A 26,327-nucleotide genomic window follows, 5' to 3' on the forward strand; every position below is an offset into this window, starting at 1 on the left:
TACAGAGATGGCGGCGGGTTCGCAGGGAGAGGGATACAGAGATGGCGGCGGGTTCGCAGGGAGAGGGATACAGAGATGGCGGCGGGTTCGCAGGGAGAGGGATACAGAGATGGCGGCGGGTTCGCAGGGAGAGGGATACAGAGATGGCGGCGGGTTCGCAGGGAGAGGGATACAGAGATGGCGGCGGGTTCGCAGGGAGAGGGATACAGAGATGGCGGCGGGTTCGCAGGGAGAGGGATACAGAGATGGCGGCGGGTTCGCAGGGAGAGGGATACAGAGATGGCGGCGGGTTCGCAGGGAGAGGGATACAGAGATGGCGGCGGGTTCGCAGGGAGAGGGATACAGAGATGGCGGCGGGTTCGCAGGGAGAGGGATACAGAGATGGCGGCGGGTTCGCAGGGAGAGGGATACAGAGATGGCGGCGGGTTCGCAGGGAGAGGGATACAGAGATGGCGGCGGGTTCGCAGGGAGAGGGATACAGAGATGGCGGCGGGTTCGCAGGGAGAGGGATACAGAGATGGCGGCGGGTTCGCAGGGAGAGGGATACAGAGATGGCGGCGGGTTCGCAGGGAGAGGGATACAGAGATGGCAGAGGGTGTACAGGGAGAGGGATATGGAGATGGCTGAGGGTTCACAGGGAGAAGGATACAGAGATTGCAGAGGGTTCACAGGGAGAGGGATACGGAGATGGCAGAGGGTTCACAAGGAGGATACAGAGATGGCAGAGGGTTCACAGGGAGAGGGATACAGAGATGGCCGAGGGTTCACAGGGAGAAGGATACAGAGATGGCAGAGGGTTCACAAGGAGGATACAGAGATGGCCGAGGGTTCATAGGGAGAAGGCCTTACAGAGACGGCAGGGGATTACAGGGAGGGAGATACAGAGATGGCAGGCCCTCCTCACCTTTGCAACCACACTTCTTGCACGTAGTATTCAGGACAGCCTCAAGGCTGATCTTCTGCCCAGTGTAATCCTGGAAGGACCGCCTCCTCCTCTCTTCTTGCCTGTAGTAAAAAAGATACTGACTGCTGACCCTTTTCAGAGATGTGGCCAGAGATAGTACAGGTGATGCTATTGGTTGGGTTTTTGTTTTTTCAAGGAAAAGAGAAGTGTTGGGCAGAACATGACAATAGAACAGCTCTCGCCCTTTTTCTTTTTTTTTAAACTCATTTAGAATGAGACTTTGAATTAACAGCTATGAATAAGACTAGGTCTCATCTCACTAATATATGTACGAAAATACAATTACTCACTAAGCTAAATACCCTACAACCCTTACTAGATCACTCATGGATTTAAAAGACCTTCACAGGCTTTCTACCAAGTCCAAATTGCTTACACCTTGATGTTGAAGGCCTTTCATGGTTTGTCTCTAACCTACTTTCCAGCCTCATCTTTATGCTCTGGCCAAATGAGTCTGTTTCACCTTTTCCAGGTGGTTCAGTGCTTTAGCTCAGGCAGAGCCCACTGTGAAATGCTCTGTTTCCTCTCTGCTCTCACCTCACCAATGCACTGCACCAAGCATTTCAAGGCTCTTATCTTTCTATCAAGTCTTCTTCCTGGAGCCCCTTGGCTATAATTAATCTTTGTTCACATTCCCACACATTTGGAATGAGCACAAGTTTCTGTACATAATAAACATATGAAAACTACATTTGATTGACAGTCTGAACCTCCCTATATAACCAGCCTCTCTTCAAATCACTGTCACATGCTCACGACAGTCATTATGCCTGTCCCAACAGTAATCACTCTTCTTACTTGTAACAGTACACAATCACTGTCCTTATTTTTATGTACAGTAGCTGGCAATGGTGTTACTATACAAATGTAATCCCAGCCCTGGGGTGGCTGAGCATTTTCACAAGTTAGAGGCCAGCCTGAACAATTCAGCAAGAATTTGTCTCAAAATAAAGTAGAAAAGAACTTGCGATGTTAGCTCAGTGTTAGAACATGAGCCTAGCATGTAAGAGGTCTTGTCTTCAATCTCCTGTACCAAAAAAAATCTGTACCTACAGAGATACACACCCCAGATATTTCTGTGTATGGCTTCTGTTGTTTCTGAAAGTTATCCACACTATTATCCATAGTTATGAACCATTATTCTCATTGGTGTATAGTATTCTTTTGCTGCTGCTGCTGTTAAAGGGAGGTTTCACTCTGCTGCCATGTGGGTGCTGGGAATCAATCCTGGATTCTCTGCAAGAGCAGTCAGTGTTCTTAACCACTGAGCCATCTCTCCAGTCCCAGTGTAATTTCTATTATGAACAGTGCTTCTATGAATTTTTTTTTTAAATTTATGTATGTGCATGTGTGCACGTGTGTGTGTGTGTAAGTGCCTGCAGAGGCCAGAAGAGGGCATGGGATTCCTTGGTGCTGGAATTACAGGCAGTTGTGAACCTCCCGATGCTTGGAATCAAACTTAAGTCCTCTAGAAAAGCATGCACATACACAAACCTACATATACACAATTAAAAATAATTAATCATAACAAGGACCAGAAAGATGACTCAGAGAGTAAAGACACTTGCTGCTAAGCCTGAGTTGGATCCCCAAGACTCACACTATAAAAAAGAAAAAAACCCAAGTCCTGCAAGTTGTTCTCTGACCTCAACATACATGTTGTGGCACATGCATGCACACACACACACATACACAAATATATATAATTTTAAAATCTTTAATTTTTTTCTGATTTATTTGTATTTTACATGTATGAGTGTTCTGCCTGCATATATGTAAGTGTACCTGTGTTATGCAATGCCCATGGAGGATGTCAGATCCCTTGGAAATGAAGTTACAACAATTGTTAGCAGTCATGTGGGTGCTACGAACCAAACCCAGGTACTCAGCAAGAGCAGTCAGTGCTCTCAACCCCTGAGCCAGCTCTCCAGCCTTTTAAAAAAAATTTTCTACTGGGTGTGGTGGCGCATGCCTTTAATTCCAGCACTCAGGAGGCAGAGGCAGGTGGATCTCTGAGTTCAAAGCCAGCCTGGTCTCCATAGTGAATCCAGGCCAGCTGTGTCTACCAGAGACCCTGTCTCAAAAAGACCAAAAAAAGAATTTTTTTTTCTGATTTATTATCATTTTATGAATATGAGTGTTTTGCCTACATGTAAGTGCACCATGTGCATGCCTTAGAGTCTTAAAAAAAAAAAAGTAGAACAAAAGATTTCACATATTTTAGACAAAAGCTTCATGAAACATGTGGGTTCAAGAGAGGAAATGCAGAGGACAAAGGTACTCCGTTTTCTGCTCCGTAACTCTGAACTTCTTGACAAAGTACAGCTCAAATGCCATGTTTTGTTTTGAGACAAGGATGACTGTATAGCCCTGACAAATACCGCATTTTCTATGGAATGCTCTCTGCTACAAAAAGGCAGAATTAATTAATTATTCTTTTAGCTTCCAGAGGGGGCTGGAGAGAAAGGATCAGTAGTTAAAAGTACTGACTGCTCTCCCAGAGGACCTAGGTTCAGTTCCCAGCACCCACATGGCAGATAAAAATCATGAATAATTCCACTTCCAGGGGATCTGACGCCCTCTTCTGGCCTTCTAGGTGCACTTACATACAAGCAGACAAAACACTCATACACATAAATAAATAAATAAATAAATAAATAAATAAATAAAATTAGCTTCCACAGCACTGTATCCTCTGATCACTTTACTTTCTTTCATTTACTTATGCTTTCCTCACTGTGCACCTTACGGCAAGACTTCTAGGAGTACTGTGCAGTGTTGCCCGAAACGATGTAATGGTAGAAACATACTATGAATGTCTTAGTACTGCCCTAATATGTGATTGCTAAGTACTTGAAATGCAACTAGTATGACTGAGAAATCAGGTACTAAATTTCATTTATTTATTTTTACTTTTCAAAATACTGAGGATTGAACCTAGGGATTCAACCATGCTAGGCAAGCACTACACCACAAGCTTCATTCTCATCTTTCTTTTTACTTTTTCTTTTGAGATAGTTCCACTAAGTTGCCCAAACTGGCCTTGAACTCCCCCTCTGTAGCCCAGGCAGGCCTTGACCTACCTCAGCCTCCTTAGTAACTAGGGTTATAGGGCTGTACCATCAGATCTAACTCTTAACGTTCAGGTCTCTCTTCTGTCCTCAGACCATTGTGGTAATTTAGCTTCATCTTAGGTCACTTAAGAGTAATGACTGCCACTGGCCTCCATGCCTCTAAATCTTCTCAGCCAATCCACCCAGCATACAATCAGATGAATTTTCATTTCTTATTCTCCAGGAGCTTACAGACTAGCAGCAGAGGGAGATGGCTAAACCATATAAATGGTCTCATGGTGAGTCATAAGCACTCTTCTAAGCACTATTCTATCTAAGCCCTTTCCACATAGTCACTTATTAAATGACACTGAATGCAATATAGGACCCTGATGGAAAATGAGAGGTGGATAACCTGTGAGTAGCTGGAGAGCACATGATGATGCCAAGTTCAACAAGGAAAACTAGAGGATGGGGACCTAGCAAGGCCAATTTGATTGAGAGCCTCTTACACTCACAGGACTCCCTGATGTACCATTGCTTTCCTGCCTCATGCCTTTCCTAGAATCATTTCATCCGCCTGAAACAACATTCCTTTTCCTGCTTTGTGAAAAAACACTATCCACTCAAGACCTAGCTCAAATGTCACCTTTTCTTTGAGCACCATAGCCTGAAATGAACTCTTCCTCATTAAGTTACTTCCTAAAACCCTTTCTTGTAAACTCTCATGCTGTATTTTTTAATAAATGAGTAAATGAATGCACTGCAAGAATGCTAGACACCAAGCACTGTGGGAGTCAAGAAAGATAAAGCCTAGCCCGAGTTCATGGTCATACTATTTAAAAATAAAAATAGTAGCCAGGTGTGGTGGCACATGCCTTTAGTCCCAGCACTTGGGAGGCAAAGGCAAGTGGATCTTTGTGAGTTTGAAGCCAGCCTGGTCTACATAGCAAGTTCCAGGACAGCTGGGGCTACAGGGAGACTGTCTCAAAAAGACCAAAAATAAATAAATAAATAAAAATAGTAACTATTGCTGGGCGTGGTGGCGCACACCTTTAATCTCAACACTCGGGAGGCAGAGGCAGGCAGATCTCTGTGAGTTCAAGGCCAGCCTGGTCTACATAGTGAGTTCCAGGACAGCTGGGGCTACAGGGAGACCCTGTCTCAAAAAGACAAAAAAAAAAAAAAAAAAAAAAAAAAAAAAAAAAAGTAACTATGCCAGGTGGCACACACCCTTAATCCCAGCACTTGGGAAGCAGATGGATCTGAGTGAGATGGAGGCCAGCCTGGTCTACAAAGCAAGTTCCAAGCCAGCTGGGGCTATGGGGAGATTGAACCTGTCTCAAAAATTAATAATATAATAACTACAAGCAATTATCTATATTAAGTGTTCACTACTAAGGTTTACCTAAACTATTCCATCATTTTTAAAATAATTTATTTATGGGGGGGGGATGCATACCGTTGTATGTGTGTGCCGAGGTCAGAGAACAATCTGTAGGACCTGGTTCTCTCCTTCCACCATGTAGGTCTCAGGTATTTAACTAGGATCATCAGGCTTGATTGCAACTGCCCTTATCAGGTGAGCCATCTCATGGGCCCTCACTCTGTCATTTCTGAGATATGTATGTATCCTTACTTCCATTTACAGTGAAAAGGCTGAGGTTTAGAGACTAAGAATCTGTTCAAGGTTATTTTAGTCTGGAGCAGAACTAGGACTCTGAGGTCTAAACCTGAAGTCTGATCATTCCAGCACCCATGCTGCTTTCCTGGCTGCACCTGCGGACCCAGGTTAGCACACGCTCTGCCACTTGGTTATTACTAGACAGTCTATACACAGAGACACTTACAACCTGTAAACAGAAGGCCTTTCCCCTTCCTTACCCTTTTTCTGAGAACAAGAATTATCTCTTTTACTTGTTTTATAGTTTACCATTGTAAGGGTGGCTTTGGCAAATTTCAGAGCTTTTTAAAGAATCTCTAGGACATAGGACTCTTTGGGGGAAAAGCAATTTTATTACAATGTAACCAGCAAGTACCAGACTTTAACATTTCTGAGCCAGTTACAAAAGATTTCTATTGTAACTGAAAAGTGTTTTGTCAATAAGCAGACCTATAGCTGGTGTGATGGCTAATCCTGGGTGTCAACTTGATTGGATCTGAGATTAACTGAAATGAAAGAGATCTTCTTGATTGGATCATCTAAAGCCGGAAGACACACCCTAAATGTGGGCATTACCTTCTGATGGCAGCTGGTATAAAAGACCAAGGCAGAGGGGAACACCAGGCTTCTTGCTGCTTGTCTTCTCTCTCGCTGGTGAGTTCATCTTGCTTCTGTAGACTGAAGACTAGCTGATCTTTTGGAATTTGTCAGACCTTCAGTGCCAGATTGGGACTACTGATTGGGACATCCAGCCTTGTGGACTAAGCAACAGTGTGGTGCAGCCATTGTTAGACTACTCAGACTCTATCCTGTGAGCTAAGCTGATAAATCTCTATACATATATATTCATTCTACCGGTTCTGTTTCTTTTGAGAACCCTGACTAATACAGCTGGGCATGGGGGCACATGCCTTGAATCCCAGCATAGAGTTCCAGGCCAGCTGGGGCCACCGGGAGACCCTGTCTCAAAAAGACCAAAATAAATAATAATAATAATAATAATAATAATAATAATAATAAAATAAGCAGACCTGTAACTCGTCAATGTTTAGAGACTAAACAAAAACACCCAATAGCAAGAACCATTTTGTGATAAATAGGGCAAATGCTTTAACATTAGGTCCTAGATTCAAGTATCTGACACACTAGAATTTTCTATATAACCACACCCTACATATTACCAAGCTAGAAAACAGAAAAAATAAAATTGAAGATTAGGTATGTACCACCACACCCGGCTTCTAATTTTTTTTTTTTTTTGCAATAAAGATCTAATTTAAATAACATTCATTACTTTCTCTTTTTTGATCCTGAGACAGGGTCTCACTATGTAGCTCAGAAAGGCCCCAAACTCATTAAGTAGCTCAGGTCAGCCTTCAACTCACTATTCTCTTGCCTTAGTCTCTCAAGTGCTGGGATTACAGGAATTGCCAGCACATACAGTTTATGTATCAATGAATGACATCGCTGCCACAGAGTGAACTAACATGATGCTTTACCAATGCCATGGTGATGGTGCACAACTTTAATCACAGCATTAGGGAGGTAGAAGCAAGTGGATCTCTGAGTTCCAGGCCCGCTTGGCCTATATAGCAAGTTCCAAGCTAACCAGGGCTATATAGTGAAACCCTGACTCAAAAACAAAAACAAAAACCAACACAACAAATTATATCATGATTAACCTGAAGATAAATGTGTGATTTAGTTGACTTTTCTTGAGACAGGGTCTCCCTGTAGCCCCAGCTGGCCTGGAACTCACTATGTAGACCAGGCTGGCCTTAAACTCACAGAGATCCGCCTGCCTCTGCCTCCCAAGTATTGGGACAAAAGGTGTGCGCCACCACACCCAGCTTAGTTGACTTGCTTGAAAACACTGAAAATAATAAGCCCCTCAAAATCCCTTAAGGGAACTTTTTTCTTGAAGTGTATTTGTGCTTGATGTATGTGGGTAAGCATGTGGAGATCAGGGGACAACTATATGGAGTTGGATCTCTCCACCTTTACATGTGTTTGGGGCCTGAACTCAGATTGTCAGTCTTGCATAGCAAGGAACCTTTACCTGCTGAACTATCTCACCATCACCCTCCTCCAGGGATCTTAAAGATTAAGAAAACTGGTTAGAAATTCAATAAAGGGGACTGGACAGATGTCCAGTATAGCAGGAAATGAGGGCGGCTCAGGAGACTCAGGAGGTAAACAAACTTTACTTGACCAGGAAGGCTGAAACTTGGAAGATTCTCAATGGCCCCTCCGCAGTAAGAGACGCAGTAAACAACTGCTGGAGGAGACAGAGACCCAGCGGCAGTGCTGCTCAGAGCAGACTCCCAGACCTGTGGCACTGTTTGTGAGCTGTGTGGAGAGCTCTGGGGCTGCAGCTTTCATGAGTCATAACCTGCGCTAGGTGGGATTTAAGTGATACCCTAATTTCAAGTCATCCCTGCTCCTGAAAGAACAACTCACACTCCTATTTGCAACCCAACACAAACTCATTAGTTCACCAAGTTGGACTTCAGTGTAATTGTTACTTTGGTCTGTCATGGGCTCCCTTTCTGGGGTTAAGTGTGTGTTTAAGATCCACTGGAAAAGTCTGTCACACAACAGATGGCTCACCAGGTAAAAGTGCTTGCTGCAAAACCTTGAGGACCTGAGCTCAATCCCCAGGACCCACATGGTAGAAGGAGAGAAATGATTCCCACAAGTTGTCCTCTGACCTCCATGCCTACCACCCCTCAAACAAATAAGTGAAAAAAAACTAAAAAAGAAATTCAATAAAGGATTTGAGTCAGACAACAAATTTCCTATATTGCCAGACATCACCCCTAGATCAATAGAAAATCTTCTGTTCAGAAATGAAAGGTCAAAAGAGTCAATGAAAGGTGCTGGTCAAAGATGCGGAAATCTAAACACCACTGCCACTGCACCAAGATTATACTACCCCCACCCCACTGTCTCTTTTTTTTAGCCCAAATGCAGAAACCACTCAGGAGAGGCAAGTAGCAGCAGTCCATGAATGCTCTCAGGCTAACAGGCTGAAGGGCAGAAGCAGAAAAAAGATAAAGACAAAACTGCTGATGAAACATTCCTGTGCTGAAAGATTTGTATGTGAGCACTGCAGCCTTCAACTGCTGCAGTAAGCCAGGTGTGGTGCACACACCTATTATCCCAGCACTTGGGAGACTGTGAGAGTCTGAAGCCACCCTGGGCCAATGAGACCCTGCCTCAAAACAAGCAAAAAACCAGACAAGAACTATACAGCAGGCTTAACTACATTTTATACTGATAAAAACTAAAGGGGATGGGGCTGGAGAGATGGCTCAGCGGTCAAGAGCACTGACTGTTCTTGCAGAAGATCCAGGTTCAAATCCCAGCACCCACATAGCAGCTAACAACTGCCCAGAACTCCAGTCTCAGGGGATCTGATAGCCTCTTCTGACCTCCATGGGCATTGCACGACACAGGTGTACTTACCTGCATGCAGGCAATACACGAATACACATAAAAAAATAAAAATAATAAAATATTTTTAAAAACTAAAGGGCATAATTACATCATAAACGTTCTGTTATTCATTAATATCAATCAATGGTAGTGGTCCCAGTTCATAATTTATTACAACATTCTGTACTTTGGGTAGGGTTTAGGCCCTCATAAACCCTTTACCTACTCAATGATAACGTTGTTGGGATCCAAGTCTTTCCCAGTTCCTTGGTTGACAACCTTCATGGAAAGGGACACTTTTATTCTATCATTTTTCATCTGAAAAAGATAAAAAGAGAGTCACCAAAACCACTTTGTGGGTTGAGGGGAGGGGAACATTCATGTGGGTATATGTGTGTGGAGGCCAGAGATCAACCTCAGGTATCATTCTCAGGAGCCCGTTTTTGAGACAAGGTCTCTTATTGGGACCTGGAACTTACCAATTGGGCTAGGCTGGCTGGCCAGCAAGCCTGAGGGCGCTTTCTGTCTGCACCTCTCCAGCGCTAGGTGACAAGTACTTTACCAACTGAGCTATGTCCCCAGCCCCTCCAAACCTCTTAAGTACTTAATTGAGACTGCCAAACCACTATCATTTCATAATCATAATCAAACTTCTAATCTCAGAATAAACACTAGGCTCCTCTAATGACAAAGTCCTGAGCTAAGCACACTGGGAGCAAAGAAGCAGACCAAGGAAATGGGCCTTGCCCATTCCTATCTCAGGGGAAAACCAGCAATGATTTCTCAGAAATCCAAGAACAGGGGCCACTGAGATGATTCAGCAGGTAAAGATACCTGCCACCAAGTCTAAGACATGAGTTTGATCCCTGGGACCAAAGGAGAAAGGAGAAAACCAATTTCACCAAGTTGTCCTCTGAGCTCCGTAACAACCACAGCCTGCCTTTGAACATAAGAGAGAGAGAGAGAGAGAGAGAGAGAGAGAGAGAGAGAGAGATGCACACAGAAACACAAGACATACACACATAATCCTCCTGCTTCACCCTCCTGAGTGTTGGGATTCTAAGCATATGCCACCACGCTCGGCTCTGGTACACTTTTGTATCTGGATAATTGAGCACACAGAAGCATTGGAATAGTTTTTTCAGCTTTTTAGTAGCTCTTCTGGCATTGCCCCTACAGTTTCCTGGTGGAATAGCAGACTGCGTGCTCCTGTGCCTCTGATACCCATTCCTGTTCCCGCAGCGCTCGTGCCCTCTGGTGAGCAGTTATTAACCGGACCTTGAGGTCTCATTTCCCTCCCATCGCATGGTGCCAGGCACTAGGAAAAATGATTGTAAACTCTGTGTCCTTTTTCATTCTGGCCCAAATTGAAGTGTATCTAACAGGTGCACTTTGAAATTTGTGGTAAAGATTAGGTTTCCTTCTTTCTGATTCTTTTCTCTCTTTTCCCCTGTCTACCGGATATGGTAACTTCAGGAGGCAAGGTTCACAAACATGCACTTACTGCACCACACTTCTGTAGTTCATGTTATTCCTTCTAAATTTGCAAGACAGACAACTGAAGATTCAAATTCAAGATGATTGTGGCAAGATTTATAAATAAAACTTGCCCCCAAAAGGCCAGGCATCATGGTGTATGCTTTTAAATCCCAGCACTCAGGAAGTGGAGGCAGGGAAATTACTCTGAGTCTAGGCCAGCCAGGGCTACACGGTGAGACTGTCTCAAAAAAAATTTTAAATACACCTGGGCATGGTGGCACTATTAACATTTATACATTCACCATCATAAAATCCCCCCAAAAACCTCAATGTTTTAGTTTTTCAAACCATATGAAGAAGCAGTAGTGCATGACTTTACCTCCCGGCCAATAAGCTTCACCCACACTTTGTCTCCAACATCGACCATCTCAGAGGGCTTATCCACACGACAAGATGACATGTGAGTTCGATGGACCAGACCTAGGTACAAGAAAGAGAAATAAGTATTTATAGTCTAAACTGGATAAGAAAAAGGTTAAGAGTTGAGAAATAGAAGGGACATTTTTAAATTTTCAGTGAAAATGTAAATTAACTTAAAACTTCAAACTAAAACAATTTCAGATCACCTTTTTGCCCAATCAACCAAGAAACAGTATTTAAATGGCTGCTGGGCTAGAGTATATCTCAGTGGTAGAACATGCACTTAGCATGCAATAAGTCAGGGATTCAATCCTTAACATCAAAAAATAAACATAAAAAATAAATGAAGTAGGGGCTGGAGAGATGGCTCAGCGGTTAAGAGCACTGACTGCTCTTGCAGAGGACCTGGGTTCGATTCCCAGCACCCACATGGTGGCTACAAACCATCCTTAACTCCAGTTCCGGGGAATCCAAAGCCCTCTTCTGACCTCCACTGCATTGTACAACACAGGTGCCCTCACATACATGCAGGCAATACACTCACATACATAAAATAAAAATAAATAAATAAACCTTTTTTTTTTTTAAAGTACTTTTGGGATTAGAAAGATGGCTCAATGGTTAAGAACACTAGTTGCTCTTGCAGGGGACCCAGGTTCAGTTCCCAGCATCTACACAGTGGCTAACAACCATCAGTTACTCCAGTTCCAAGGGATTCGATGTCCACTTCTGACCTCTGTGGGCACTGCATGGACATGTTACAGTTAGATAATGCAGGCAAAACACTCATACACATAAAATAAAAATAAACCAAAAAAAATTTAAGTACTTTATATTTTTGTTTTTTTTTTTAAAGACATTGTCTCCCTATAGTCCCAGATGGCCTGGCACTCACTATGTAGACCAGGTTGACCTTGAACTCATAGAGATTCACCTGCCTCCGCCTCCCAAAGGTGTATGCCACCACACCCCACCTTTAAGTACTTTTTTAAAAAAGGATTTCAACCTGGGCATGGTGGCGCATGCCTGTAGTCCCAGCACTGGGAGGCAGAGGCAGGCGGATCTCTGTAAGTTCAAGGCCAGCCTTGTCTACGTAGTGAGTTCCAGGGCAGCAGCTGGGGCTACAGGGAGACCCTGTCTCAAAAAGACCAAAAAAAAAAAAAAAAAGGATTTCACCTTGCAGCTAAGACTGGTCTGCTTCAACCTCCCAAGAGTTAGGATTACAGGCCTGTGCCACCATATCCTGGCAATGTTTAGAAAACAATATCCAATGTTGGTGGAAGCAAAATAAGACACTTAAATATATAAATAAAAACTATATGATTAAAGTAACTTTAAATCTTAAAATATCCCTTTCCTGACTGTTCAAAGCTGTTCCTTGAGTGAACTACCTTCTTTCTACATTCCAAAATAATTCATCTCCCATGTGATTAAAGCTGACGTAATTCCCAACTGTGGGTACAAGACAGAGTGTAGTCTATCAAAGTACTCCATCCTCCTGGTCACAGTAATTTGTTGGTTCAGGGATAGACATAAGAAGTCAGCTAAAATCAATCTTCTTTCTTAAAACATTTCTAAGCATCACAAATTACAAAAACTGACAATTCCCATCTTTACCAGCAGGTGGCAAGAGTCAGCCAGAGGAAAGTAGAAAGAGACAAAGCCTAGAGGTATAAACTGAGCATCCGAGCCAGGTCTGGGGCACTGTGCTGTAATCCAGTCCTTAGGAGACAAGGTAGGGACAGAGCTTGAGGCCAGGCTGGGCTATATATGGAGACACTTTCTTGAAAAACAAAACAAATCAAAAAACAAACATCTGGTAACAGCCAAAGCCAAAACGATTTATCCTACAAGTCTCCAGCCGTATCAGTCAGAAACATGTTTCTGCCCCTTTTTACCAGAGTTCTGACTAGCAGTTTCACTATAATCTCATCTGAGAATCTGAAGAAAATATATTTTTTTAAGAAATTCAGATTGAGCTATGCACCCCAGGCTTGAAGTGGTCACATCTTGGCTCAGGCTCCCGAGTAGCTGGGACTACAGGTGCATGCCACCATGCCTGGCACAATATATCAAGACAGGAAAATTGAGGAACAACTTCATATCCAACAGAAGGAGCACAATTAAATTAATCTAGTCACTAGATGGGCCATTCAATTATTTATACAAAACATGTCAGTGATTAATTCTTTGGTAAAAATTTGTTGAATCCTACTATATGTCAAGTCCCATGTACATCTAGCATTTATCCCAGCACTCAGGAGGCAGAGGCAGGTAGAGCTCTGTGAGTTCAAGGCCAGCCTGGTCTACATAGTGAGTTCCAGGACAGCGGGGGCTACATGGAGACCCTGTCTCAAAAAGACCAAAAAAAAAAAAAAGGGTATGAGGCTGGAGAGATGGCTCAGCAGTTAAGCACACTGACTCCTCTTGCAGAGGACCTAGGTTCGAGTCTCAGCACCCACATGACAGCTAACAACAGTCTGTAACTCCAGTTGCAGGGGATCTGAGCCCTCTTCTGACCTCTGAGGGCATCTCACAACATGGGTACACAAGAGTATAACACAAAATTATATATATATGGCTACAAATGCTTAAAATACATTTTAAAAACTGAAAGAAATTGCCCAAAATACTAACAGTGGGTATATTATGGATGAACCTTTTCATTTTCAAATTAGTTCATAATAGAGAAAACCACTTTTGGAGAAAATGAAAGTAAATAAGTAATTATTTTGAATCATAAGACAGAAGTCATGTATAAAATAACTGTCCTCTCTAGTGGCTTGAGATCTTTTAGTTTAGGTTTTTCTGTTTGTTTTTTGAGACAGGGTATCTTTTTTTTTTTTTTTTTTTTTTTTTCAGACAGGGTCTCCCTGTAGCCCCAGCTGTCCTGGAACTCACTATGTAGACCAGGCTGGCCTCCTGAGTGCTGGGATTAAAGGCGTGCGCCACCACGCCAGGTAAGGCAGAGTATCTTTGTAGCCATGGCTGGAACTCAATATGTAGACCAAGCTGGCCTCACAGAGATTCACCTGTCTCTGCCTCCCAAGTGCTGGGATTAAATGTGTGCACCATCATGCCTGGCTCTTTAGGGGTTTTTTTTTTTTTTTTTTTGGTCTTTTTTTCTTTTTGGTGCTGGGATTAAAGGTCATGCGCCACCACGCTATTTTATTATTTTTTATGTGTATGTGTGTATTGCCTGCATGTAGGTTAAGTGCACCTCTGTCGTGCAATGCCCACGGAGGACAGAAGTCTGTCAGATCCCCTGGAACTGGAGTTACAGACAGCTGTTAGCTGCCATGTGGGTGCTGGGATCCGAACCCCGGTCTTCTGCAAGAACAGCCAGTGTTCTAACCACTGAGCCATCTCTCCAGCCCCCTATTTTTATGTGTATGATTATTCTGCCTAAATGAATGTACATGTACTATGTGTGCAGTGCCCACAGAGGTCAGAAGAGAGTGTTGGATCCCCTGGTACTAGAGTTACAGATAGTTGTTAGTTGCTATGTGGGTGCTGGAAACCAAACTCTTAACCACCGAGCCATCTCTCCAGCCTTAGCTTTATTTTTTGAGTGAAGTCTTGCTATGTAGCCAAAGTTGGCCTCAAACTTTGATCCTCCTGTCTCAATATCCCAAGTACTAGATTCTAAACATGTACTTCACATTCCCACATACAAGTGTCTGTACATGGGTGAAATTCAGAGTGTCTATTTAACCCTCCTGTTTGAAGCGCCTATTAGAAGCCAATATTTTCTTTAGCCATGGCCAATGAGTCTCTTACACCTAAACCAGTTGACTCTAAAGATTGATATGCTATCTCCAAAATGCTTTATATATATAAACTTTGTTTTTCATTTCAGATCAACATACAATCTACAATTGGGTAAAATGCATACATCTGGGGTTTTATCCCCCCATTATAATGATGCAAAGAGCAGTGTTGAATAACTGAAAAGATTAAAGAAGAAATTTGGATCCCTTGAAGAAAAGAAAAACCTTACACTTTGGCATTTTGGGCTACAACAGTCTTCTAATGGTTAAAATTCATTATGTTCTTCTATCATTAATGTGTATTATAAAGGAAATTAACCTTGTACCTAATATACTTGACGTTTCATTTCTTTCCTAAAATTAAAGGTCTAGTTACTGAAATACCGCAGGGAAATATTGGCCATTAAACAATCTGCCCTTCTCCCACCTGATACCAAGTATGATATTCTTTTGATCCAGGTGTCTCTCTCCTGGATAATGTACTATTTCTAGAAGCATTAACAGTGGAAAATTAGAAACAGGTTAAAATCATTACATGGTGTGCTCGAATGAATAAAGCAATGTTTACAAAAGGTAATTTAAAGAGGAAACAAGCTGGATGTGGTGGTGCACACCTGTAATCCCAAGACTCTGGAGAAAACTGTAGCAGATTCTGTAAACTCAAGGCTAATCTCATAGGTAGTGAGTTGGAGGCCAGCCTGAGCTACACAGCAAGAAAACAAAATAATAGCCAAGGGAGGGTGGGAACCAAAGATGGAGAAAGTTTCATTAACTGTAAAATCTACACATTTCAAATAAAGAATATAATCTAAATCTCAACGTGTTTAAAAAAAAAAAAAAAAAAAGGTTTTGGAATGTAGCCCAGGCTGACCTTGAATTCTCTAAGTAGCTGAGGATGAACCTGAACTCCCAGCCCTCCAAACTCACCTCCTACCAACTCACCTATATTCCAGCGTGTTAAATTTTATACAGGTTTGTGACTATAAAGAAATATGCTGGGCATGGTGGTGCACGCCTTTGATCCCAGCACTTGAGAGGCAGAGGCAGGTAGATCTTTGTGAGTTCGAGGCCAGCCTGGTATACATTGTAAGTTCTAGGACAGCTGGGGCTACAAGGAGACCCTGTCTCAAAAGAGACAGAAAAAAAAAAAAAAAAAGAAAGAAAGAAATATGCCAGCTGGGTATCATGGCAAATGCCTGCACTCCCAACACTTAGGAGTAGAGCCAAGAGGATCAAGAGTTCAAGGTCATCCTCATCTACACAGCATGTTTAAAGACCAGTCTAGGCTACAAGAGATCCTGTCAAACAAAACAAAAACCTGGAGAGGTGTAGCTCAAGTACTTGGTGGAGTACATGGGTAAGGCCCTGGCTTTGATGCCAGTACTACCAGAAAACCAAAAACTCAATTCCCGAAATTACATTCCAACCCTTCCCCCGCTTCTCCTTCTCTTTCCTTTCCCTCCTCTCCCTTCCCAGTGTTGGGGATCACATCCCCGACTTCATGCATATTAGGCAAGCCTTTTACCACTAAGCCAAACTCACAGCCCTTCTGGTGCTCACTGTCTCCTACTGCATCATTTTTTTGGGGGGGTCTTTTTGAGTCAGGGTCTCCCTGTAGCTCCATTTTATCTTGTGCTTGATTTAATCTCATGTTATTCTGTTCTTTATGGCCCCATGAGCAAGGATATATCATATACATGATGTACAGCCTAGTTGTGTAGTATGCTACACAAGCTAGGTTTATGCAAGTATATTTTATGATGCCTACAAGGCAACAAAATTGCCTAACAAACCATTTGTCAGACTGTATCCCCACTATTAAGCAATGTAAGACTGCAGTTTTTATGTTATATTTAGGAATAATGACAAGACAAATAAGTCAGGCTGGCCTCAAACCTACAATCCTCATGCCTCAGTCTCTGGACGCTGAGATTCCAGAAGCATGCCACCATGCCAGGCCTTGTGATTGCTCCATCCCCACCCACCTCAAACATTTCTGATCCATAGTTAGTTGAATCCATAGACATGGAACCCGTGGATACAGAGGGTCAAATGTAACAGAAACAGAATTCAACAGGAGTCTGTCAGTGCCTTCACACCATAAAAATACTTTTTCTTTTAAGCCGGGCGTGGTAAGTCGGGCGTGGTGGTGCATGCCCTTGGGAGGCAGAGGCAGGTGGATCTCTGTGAGTTGGAGGCCAGCCTGGTCTAGGTAATGAGTTTCAGGACAGCTGGGGCTACAGAGAGACCGTCTCAAAAACACCAAAACAAACAAACAAACCCCAACAAACCACAACCTTTTTTAGACTTTATTTTATGTGAATGTTTTGCCTGCATGTATACAAGTGAACCATGTGCATGCCTGGTGTGCACAGAGGCCAGAAGAGGGCATCAGAGCCCCTGGAACTGAGAGTTATAGACAGTTGCTAGCTGCCACGGGGGTGCTGGGAAACGAAACGAACCCAGTCCTTTGCAAGAGTAGCCAATGCTCTTAACAGCTGAGCCAGCTCCCCAGTCCCATGTCCCCAAATTTTTTATTACTGAGTTACATTATCCTTTCTATTGAAAAGGAGAAAGGTCAACTCACCTATAAACAGTGGAAGCATACAATTCTAGTCTCCTAGATGCTCCAAATGTAACAGAAACAAATAATCTATTTCTCTCCCATCTGTGTGTATAGAGGAGAATCCTGAGGATTGAATCTAGGCCTTGTGCATACTAGGCAAGCCCTCTACCACTGAGCTTCACTCCCAAACCCCTGAGCTTAGATTTCTGATATGAAGCCACAAATGCCCACAGGACATATCATATCAAACTCATCATCATATTAATAACTCCAACAGGACTCTTAAACAGAGTGAGCCCCAACAGAATGACTGCTGGTCTAAGAAGAAAATAACACAACCCTGACAACTTGGAAAGAACTAGGTCTTCAATCACTATGTGAGACAACCAGTCAGCCTACATAGAACTCACTATGTAAACCAGTCTGGCCTCAACTCAAAGTGCTGGGACTAAAGGCGTGCACCACCACACCCAGCCCCAACAATCACTTCTTTCACAACTTTAATGGTAATAAAGGAAGAAGGTAAAAATTTCACTCCATGGTGGCGCACGCCTTTAATCCCAGCACTCAGGAGGTAGAGGCGGGCAGATCTCTGTAGTTCAAGGCCAGCCTGGTCTACATAGTGAGTTCCAGGACAGCTGGAGCTACAGGGAGACCCTGTCTCAGAAAAGACCCCCCCCCCAAAAAAATTTCACTCCCTTAGGGGACAACTGTAGCCCAAACATGTCAAAATGAAAGGTATCCCTTATCAATGGAGATTCTAAGTCCCCTCTCCAGACTTTGACCCAGTGGCTCATCTTCAGTTAATGACATATAACAATAGCAATAATGTAAACACGTAAGTTAGAGTGCTTTTACATTGTTTATCTGCTGGATTATAAATCCCTTCAAACATTTACTAACACTACATTGTAGACAAAAATAGATCTAAGAATGATTAAGAGATGGTATTGTCAATCAACCAGAGTCTAAAATATCCACAATGTTCCCTTTCCACAGATGAGAAAACTAAGGCTCAAAAACCAAGTAACTTGCCCAAGTTAAGAAACTAGTAATGGCAGAGTTGGGACCTGAACTTTTTTTAAAAATATTTTATTATTTGCTTATTTATTTTATGTGTATGAGTGTAATGCCTGCATGTAAGTGCACCCGTGTCATGCAATGCCAGAAGAGGGCATCAGATCCCCGGGAACTGGAGTTACAGATGGTTGTCAGTCGCCATGTGGGTGCTGGGAATCGAACCCCAGTTCACTGGAAGAACAGCCAGTGCTCTTAACTGCTGAGCCATCTCTCCAGCCCCAGGACCTGAACTTATGTATTCATTCAACAAGATTTACTGAATACATACTATACCTCAGACAGTGCACGACGCCCAGAGCCATCTGAACAGCCTAGCTGTTCTGTTACTCAGTGAACTCACCTTCATTACATGCTACTGTACTTTGTTGACATCCCTAGACTGTGAACAACCTGAGGGCAGCAGGAACTTTTTCTCTCATCTTTGTGATCCCACTGGAAATAGTACTGAAAGTGGAGCTCAAGAATTTTTTTTTAATATTTTATTATTTTATGTGTATGAGTGTTATGCCTGCATGTAGGTAAGTGCACCTGTGTTGTGCAATGCTCTCGGAAGACAGAAGAGGCTGTCGGATCCCCTGGAACTGGAGTTATGACAGTTGTTTGCTGCCATGTGGGTGCTGGGATTCGAACCCGGGTCTTCTGCAAGAAGAACCAGTGTTCTTAACCATTGAGCCATCTCTCCAGACCCAAGAATTATTTTTTTAAAGATTTTTTTGCATGTGTGTATGAGTGTTTTACCTGCATGTAAGTGTACTATGTGTGTGCTTGGTATCCCAAGAAGCCAGAAGAGGGTGTCAGATCCCCTGGAGTTACAGACAGTTGTTAGCCACCAGGTGGGTGCTGGAATTAAATCCAGGTCCTCTGCAAGAACAGCCAAGTGCTCTTAACCTCTGAGCCATCCCCATTGAACTAACTGCTAAATATATTTGGTCTTCCACCATACACAAGGAACTCTAAAATTATGGTATTAAATAATCTCTGCTCTCAAAATTTGCTAAGTTTAGTGCTGGTGAGCAGATTACAGCAGAAAAAAAAAAAGCTCACTCAGCCCAAGGGCTGCATTGTTTACTCTGTCACCAGGGATATTGCTTTTTCCGTTGAATTTTTGTGATTGTCATACAATACAATCTAACAGTATTTAGACCCCCTCCCTGACATTGCTATTTTAAGCTTAAATTATTAAAATGAAAAAATCAGCAGCTATTATAGTGGACGTCACAAATACATTAAAATATAAAAATACATTTGGTTGGTTGTGGTGGCTCACACCTGTAGTCTCATCACCTGGAAGGCTGAGGCAGGAGGACTGCTGTGAGTTCAAAGATAGTCTGGGATACGTTATGAGACCTGGTCTCAAAAATCTAAAAATAGGACCGGTGAGATTGATCAGCAGGTAAAAAGTCTGGCTGAAAGTCTGATGACCTGAGTTCAATCCCTGGTACCCATATAAAAAAGTCAGATGGGGAGGCATGCACCTGTAATTCCAGCACTCCTATGGCAGTATGGGAGGTAGAGACAGAAGAATTGCCTGGAGTACACAGCCCAGCAGAAACGAGAGAGACCCTGCCTCAACAAAGCAGAAGGGAGAACCAGCTCCCACAAGCTGTCCTCTGACCTCCACACATTCACCATGGCACATGTACAACACCCCATAACAATAATATTTGTATGCATATGCATACAGAAGTGTGTGTACTGTTTGGTCTTTGTCCTTGCTTCTAGCAAAGAATCCATAAAACATGATTTCCTGAATAACAGGAATATCTTTTATTCATAAGTAGCCACCTTTGATCACATTTGAGTTCATGCCAATAAGGTGACAAAGGGCCCTCTAGATACGTCCTGGATGGGACTGGTCACAAAAAGAAAAAAAAAGTCAAGTGAGCTGGAACATGCAGCTCCACAACCAAACTCCCACTTCCAGAAATGAGGAGGGAGGAAGGGTTGGAGCGGGCTTTATCAACACTTATGAAAAGAGACCCACATAACTTATCCTAGTGCTGGGAAAGTGTAGAGAGAGGATGAGAAGCCTTCGGCCCACTCTACTCATACCTGCCCTATCCATCCCTTCTATTATTTGGTGTTCCTGAGTTGTGCCCCTCATAAATCAGTAAAGGTGCAAAGGTGTTTCATGAGCTCTGTAAATTATTCTAAATTACTCCCCCCCACCCCCGCCAACCTGGCCTACTCTAGCAAATTACCAATCTTAACAAAGAAGTCATGAGAAACTCCAGATTAAAGCTGATTCGTCATTTGCAGGGGCTTCTGGAGTGGGAGCAATGCTGTAGGATGGAGCTCCTTTAACTGTGGGCATCTCACTAATTCATGATTCATAATGCCAAAATGAACTGACAATTGTTGGATATCTTGTTTGTGTCCAGAAAAATGAAAACCTGGTTAGTGTGAGAAAACAAATCAGAAAAAAAATCTATAACATTACCACCATCACATAAAGTTCTATTGAATACCAGTATAGGGGCAAGTTTAAGGGCAAGGAGATGGCTCAATGAGTAAGGAACTTTCCACCAACCCTGATGACCTGAGTTCAATCCCTGGAACCCATATGGTAGAAGTAGAGAGTACCAACTCCTGAAAGTTGTCCTCTGACTGCCACATGAATGTTATGACTTGCTCCTATACCCCACCCACATATACAAAACAAACGTCACCCACATATACAAAACAAATAAATGTTTGAAAAGAAAAAGGAAATCTAGTTTCTATCTAAATACCAGAAGGGCTCTACAAACTCAATAGCAGTTTTGAATTCTAAGAACAGAATCTGGAAAAACACTCAAATTAGAGCCTCCTGCATCAAAGAGTTAAGTTCTTATCAGACCACAGTCACCTCATTGCTCAGTTCTTCTGGGATGGGACCTAATGATGCCTGCCCTTGGAAAAGCTAAGACACTGTAGGGAAGTCAACTCTTCAAGCTATCCACAAAACCTACACAAGATGCCAGGATTAAAGCTCAGTTTCTACCTAATTATTTGGCTCCCTGAGAGCTCTCCATCTGACACAGCTGTCAGACTGACAGATTCACTTGTAAGCTGTCAGACACTATCACAAGCATTATCTGACAGGGAACAGACACAAGTGAGGTAAAAACTGACTGCTGAAAAGTAGCTGGACTTTAATCTCCACACAGTCCCCAAAGTGTCACATAAATGCCCAAGTAAAAATGGCACTGGTAGCCATGGTAAGCACGCTAACAAGAAAAAAAAAATCTGTCTTTAGGCAGAAAGAGGTGCATATCCTATAGAAGAGGATGAGTTCCACCTCATTAAGTCCCAGCCAACAGAAAACGGGGAACTTAATTACAGACTGCTGACTGCCAGCTTGAAAACCACTGGCAAACTGTTTCTAACGCCAATATGCAACGTGCAGCACAGTAGCCCCAAGGATAAATAAAGGCATGGCTTTATAAGTCAAAGATCATCTACTAGGCTTTTTTGTTGTTGGTTTGCTTTGGTTTTGGTTTTTTGAGACAGGGTCTCCCTGTAGCCACTGATGACTTTGATATGTAGACCAGGCTGGCCTTAATCTCAACAGAGATCTGCCTGCCTCTGCCCTTGGAGTTTGGCTCTGCCTCCTAGGATTGAAGGTGTATACCACCACACCCAGCCCAGTTAGGCTTTTTGAAAGGGGAAAAAAAAAAAAAAACTATAAAAGATTGCAAAAACTAAAAACTCCCTCTCCTATGTTATACCTTCCCTTAGCAAGACAATTCTCCAACGATAGTCGCCACTGGGAAGAGTTTGCAGAATATTCTGCCAGAGCTTCTTCTAAGCATATATAATCACTAATACACACGCACACACACATAATATAAAGTCTTCAAAAGGGTAGGGCCCTCAAGGAGTACACTATACAAATTCTTCTATAACTACTATATACTACCATACCTGGATTTTATTTATTTTTTTTGACAGGGTCTCCATAGGCCCAGCCCACTTGGAACTCACTATGTAGACCAGGGCTGGCCTCCATCTCAGAGATCAGCCTGCCTCTGCCTCCCAAGTGCTAGGATTAAAGGTGTATACCACTTCACCCAGAGATTTTATTTACTTTTAATAGGTTCATTCTTATTTCTAATTTAAAATTTTTTTAAAAATTTAATTTTATTATGTGTTTTGCCTGCCATGTGTAAGTGCACCATGTGTATGCAAATCCAAAGAAGCCTCAAGGATATCATCTATAACTCCCCTGTAACTGGAATTAGAGATGGTTATTAATCGCTGTGTGGGTGCTGGAAAACCAACTTGGGTCCTCTACAAGAGCAGCCAGTGCTCTTAACAGTTGAGCTATCTCTCCAGTCCCTTATTTTTCCTCCCTCCCTCCCTTCCATGTGCAGTGGGGGAATGTACACACGTGGAGGTTATAGGACAACTTCGGAGTCAATTCTTTTACCATGTGGGTTCAGGATATCGAATTCAAGCTGTCAGGCGTGGCAGCAGGCACCTTCACACACTAAGCTATCTCACTGGCCCTGTTTTTTTTGAGACAGGACTTTGTTATGTAACCCAGACTGGTGTCAAACTCACTGCAATTCTCCTGCCTTAGCCTCCAGAAAGCTGGAATTATAGGCATGAGCCACCACATCAGGCTTTGTTTCATAGACCATAAAATTCACTTGTGTGCTTGTCAGTCTTACCATGGTAACCCAGGCTGGCTTCAAATTTACCATGTAGCCCAGACTAGCTGTGAGTTTGACTCAGTCCTGCCTGAGCCTCCTTTAGTGCTGAGTTTACAGGTATGTGCCACTATGCCTGACAAGATTTTCATTCTACTGTCTGAGATTGTGATACTTTGTTTTTTGGAGGTGTGTGTACACATGTATGTGATACAAACATTAGTGTACAGGTGTATATACCTATCCATGTATGCGCAGAGGCCACAGCAGGACAGTAGGTATCTTCCTCCAACACTCTTTGCCTTATTGCTTTGAGTCTGGGTCTCTGACTGAACTGGAAGCTGCAGTTTAGGGTAGGCTGGCTGGTCAGCCAGTGAGTTCTTGGGATCCACCTGTCTCTGCTCTCCAATGCTGGGGTTACAGGCATTTTGACCATGTCTGGCTTTTTATGTAGGTGCTGGGGATTTGAGCTCAGGTCCTCATACTTGCAGAGCAAGAGTTCTTACCTACTGAGGCATTTCCTACGTGTCTTTCTTTTTTCATGAAAGAGTCACTATGTAGATTTTTTAGGCCACTACACATGGCTAAAATGCTTTTTCTAATCTTTTAACTATTATTTTTTTATTTTATGTGTATGAGTGTATTGTCTGCATGTATGTGAGTGCACCTGTGTCGTGCAATGTGGTAGAGGTCAGAAGAGGGTTTCAGATTCCCCTGGAACTGGATTTAAGGATGGTTCACAGCCTCCATGTGGGTGCTGGGAATCGAACCCAGGTCCTCTGCAAGAGCAATCAGGGCTCTTAACCACTGAGCCATCTCTCCAGCCCCATTTCTAATCTTTTAAAAATAAACATCATCTATTTGGTGCTCAGTTATGGAGACTGGGAAGTCTAAGATCAATGTATGATAGACTGGGTGTTTGGTAAAGACCCAATCTATTTCCAAAACTGTAATTTGGAGTGCTGTATCCTCACATAGTTGAAGAGCAAAAGGTGGAGTGCTTATAATCAGTGGTGTCTTACAGCTGCTATCAGTCAGACAGCTTTTTATGGAACCCCGTGAAAACCTTCCATTAACCTTTCCAGTTAGATGGAACATTGATGTCTTAGATACATAGTTACTGGTGCTGTAGGTGTAGCTTAGTTTCAAGGGAAAAGCAAATGCTTAGCATGCACAAGGTCTTGGGTTCAATCCTAGCACCAAAATAATTAAATAAAAAATAAAATGAGCACATTAAAATGTTATTACTTATCAGCAAAAGTTGTGATCACATATATTCTTTTTTTTTTTTTTTTTTTTTTTTGTGTCTTTTCCATGGTTTCAATAGCTATTGTTTAAAGTTGAAATTAGAATTTCATGTGACTAGATTGCCCCAGTGGCCCTGTGAACACAGGCCTACTCCATTGGTGGAAGGCAAAGAAATTCACAAGGTAATATACAACTTATGGTCTGAGAGAAACAGGGCATTTGCCTTTTTGAGACAGGGTCTCCCTGTAGCCCCAGCTGTCCTGGAACTCACTCTGTAGACTAGGCTGGTCTCGAACTCTCAAAGATCCACCTGCCTCTGCCTCCCAAGTGATGGGATTAAAGACGTGTGCCACCACGCCCAGCAATCACGTATATTCTTAATAGTAAACAGAAATGCTAAAAAACCACCTATTTCCAACCCCAGGTAGTAATGGGAATCTTCAAAATATTTGTTAATCTCAAAGATCATGTTTTAGGCTGACACGATGGCTTATTCAGTCAAAGTGCTTCACACACACACACTTCTGATGACCTGTTTGCCCCCCAGAACTGTAATCCCAGCACTCCTACGGCAAGATGACAGGGGGAGATAGAAAAATTGCCTGGAGACTTGTGGGTCAGCTAGCCTGAAGTGCACAATACTGCAGAAACAAGAGACAGGGAAGGGGAGAACTTAGACCCCAAAGTTGTCCTCTGACCTCCACACATATGCCATGGCACACAGGTACCCATTCATATGTTCTCTCTCTGTCTCTGTCTCTCTCTCTCTCTCTCTCTCTCTCACACACACACACACACACACACACACACACACCACTAGTAATAATAAAAATTTTAAATATGTATGTAAAAACTCAAGTTTTAGTTTGTACTCCCTTTTCTAATAGTTACCTAATTTGGTGTTTCAACTTTCTCACTACGGGAAAACCTTTTCTTTCCTTATTTTTTCTTTTTTTCTTTTGTGATAGGGTCTCATCTCATGCATCCCAAATGGCCTCAAGCTCATAACATGGCCAAGAATGACTTGAAAAAAATTTTTTTGATTTATTTATTTTTATTTTATGTGTGTAAGTGTTATGCCTGCATGTGTGTAAGCGCACCTGTGTTGTGCAATGCCTGCGGAGGACAGAAGAGGGAGTCATATCCTCTGGAATTGGAGTTATGGACAGTTGTTAGCTGCCATGTGTGTGTTGGGATTCAAAGCCAAGTCTTCTGCAAGAACAGTCAGTGCTCTAACACTGAGCCATCTCTCCAGTCCCAAAGAATATCTTTTTTTAAAAAAAGATATTATTTCTTATTTATTTTATGTATATGAGTGTATTGCCTGAATGTATGTAGTTGCACCTGTGTCATGCAATGCCTGCAGAGGTCAGAAGAGCATGCTGGGATTCCCTGGAACTGGAGTTACAGAGAGTTGTTAGCCACCACCATGTGGGCGCTGGGAAAAGAACACAGGTTCTCTGCAGCCAGTGCTCTTAACTACTGAGCCATCTCTCCAGCCCCATAATCTAACTTTTTGTATTGTTTTGTTTTGGTCTTTTTGAGACAGGGTCTCCCTGTAGCCCCTGCTGGCCTGGAACTCACCTTGTAGACCAGGCTGGCCTTGAACTCACAGAGATCCACCTGCCTCTGCCTCCTGAGTGCTGGGACTGCAGGCATGCACCACCACACAGGCCCTAAATAATTTTTAATTTCACAGCACATGCTACATTAGTTTTTACACTTTCTGCCTACGGTCATTGGTGATGTATTAGTGAGCTTTCATTGATTTTGGTGTGTTTGTTGTTGCTACTATAATAATTTTTTTCCCTCACTGAGTGGTACCGGGAATTGAATCCTCAAGAGTAGACTGCTTACTAAAAAAATCCCCTGCCAGGCGTGGTGGCACACACCTTTAATCCCGGCACTTGGGAGGCAGAGGCAGGTGGATCTTTGTGAGTTCGAGGCCAGCCTGGTCTACATAGTGAGTTCCAGGACAGCTGGGGCTACAAGGAGACCCTGTCTCAAAAAAG

The 26,327-nt window shown here is 42.8% G+C and overlaps 1 protein-coding gene across 2 annotated transcripts in view; it reads right to left on the minus strand.

Moving 5' to 3' along the window:
* Positions 1 to 26,327, minus strand: part of Zcchc17 (zinc finger CCHC-type containing 17) — a 53,250-nt gene that overhangs the window by 12,285 nt on the left and 14,638 nt on the right. For both annotated transcript variants that reach the window (XM_008848251.3, XM_008848256.3), the window contains exons 4-6: positions 10,977 to 11,077; positions 9,345 to 9,436; positions 905 to 1,005 (exon numbers count right to left, since the gene is read on the minus strand). In XM_008848251.3, coding sequence (XP_008846473.1) covers positions 905 to 1,005; positions 9,345 to 9,436; positions 10,977 to 11,077 — 294 coding nt within the window. The remainder of the gene's footprint in view (positions 1 to 904; positions 1,006 to 9,344; positions 9,437 to 10,976; positions 11,078 to 26,327) is intronic.

This window comes from Nannospalax galili, unplaced genomic scaffold, assembly GCF_000622305.1.
Source record: "Nannospalax galili isolate Female #2095 unplaced genomic scaffold, S.galili_v1.0 scaffold111, whole genome shotgun sequence".
Taxonomy (NCBI): Eukaryota; Metazoa; Chordata; class Mammalia; order Rodentia; family Spalacidae; genus Nannospalax; species Nannospalax galili.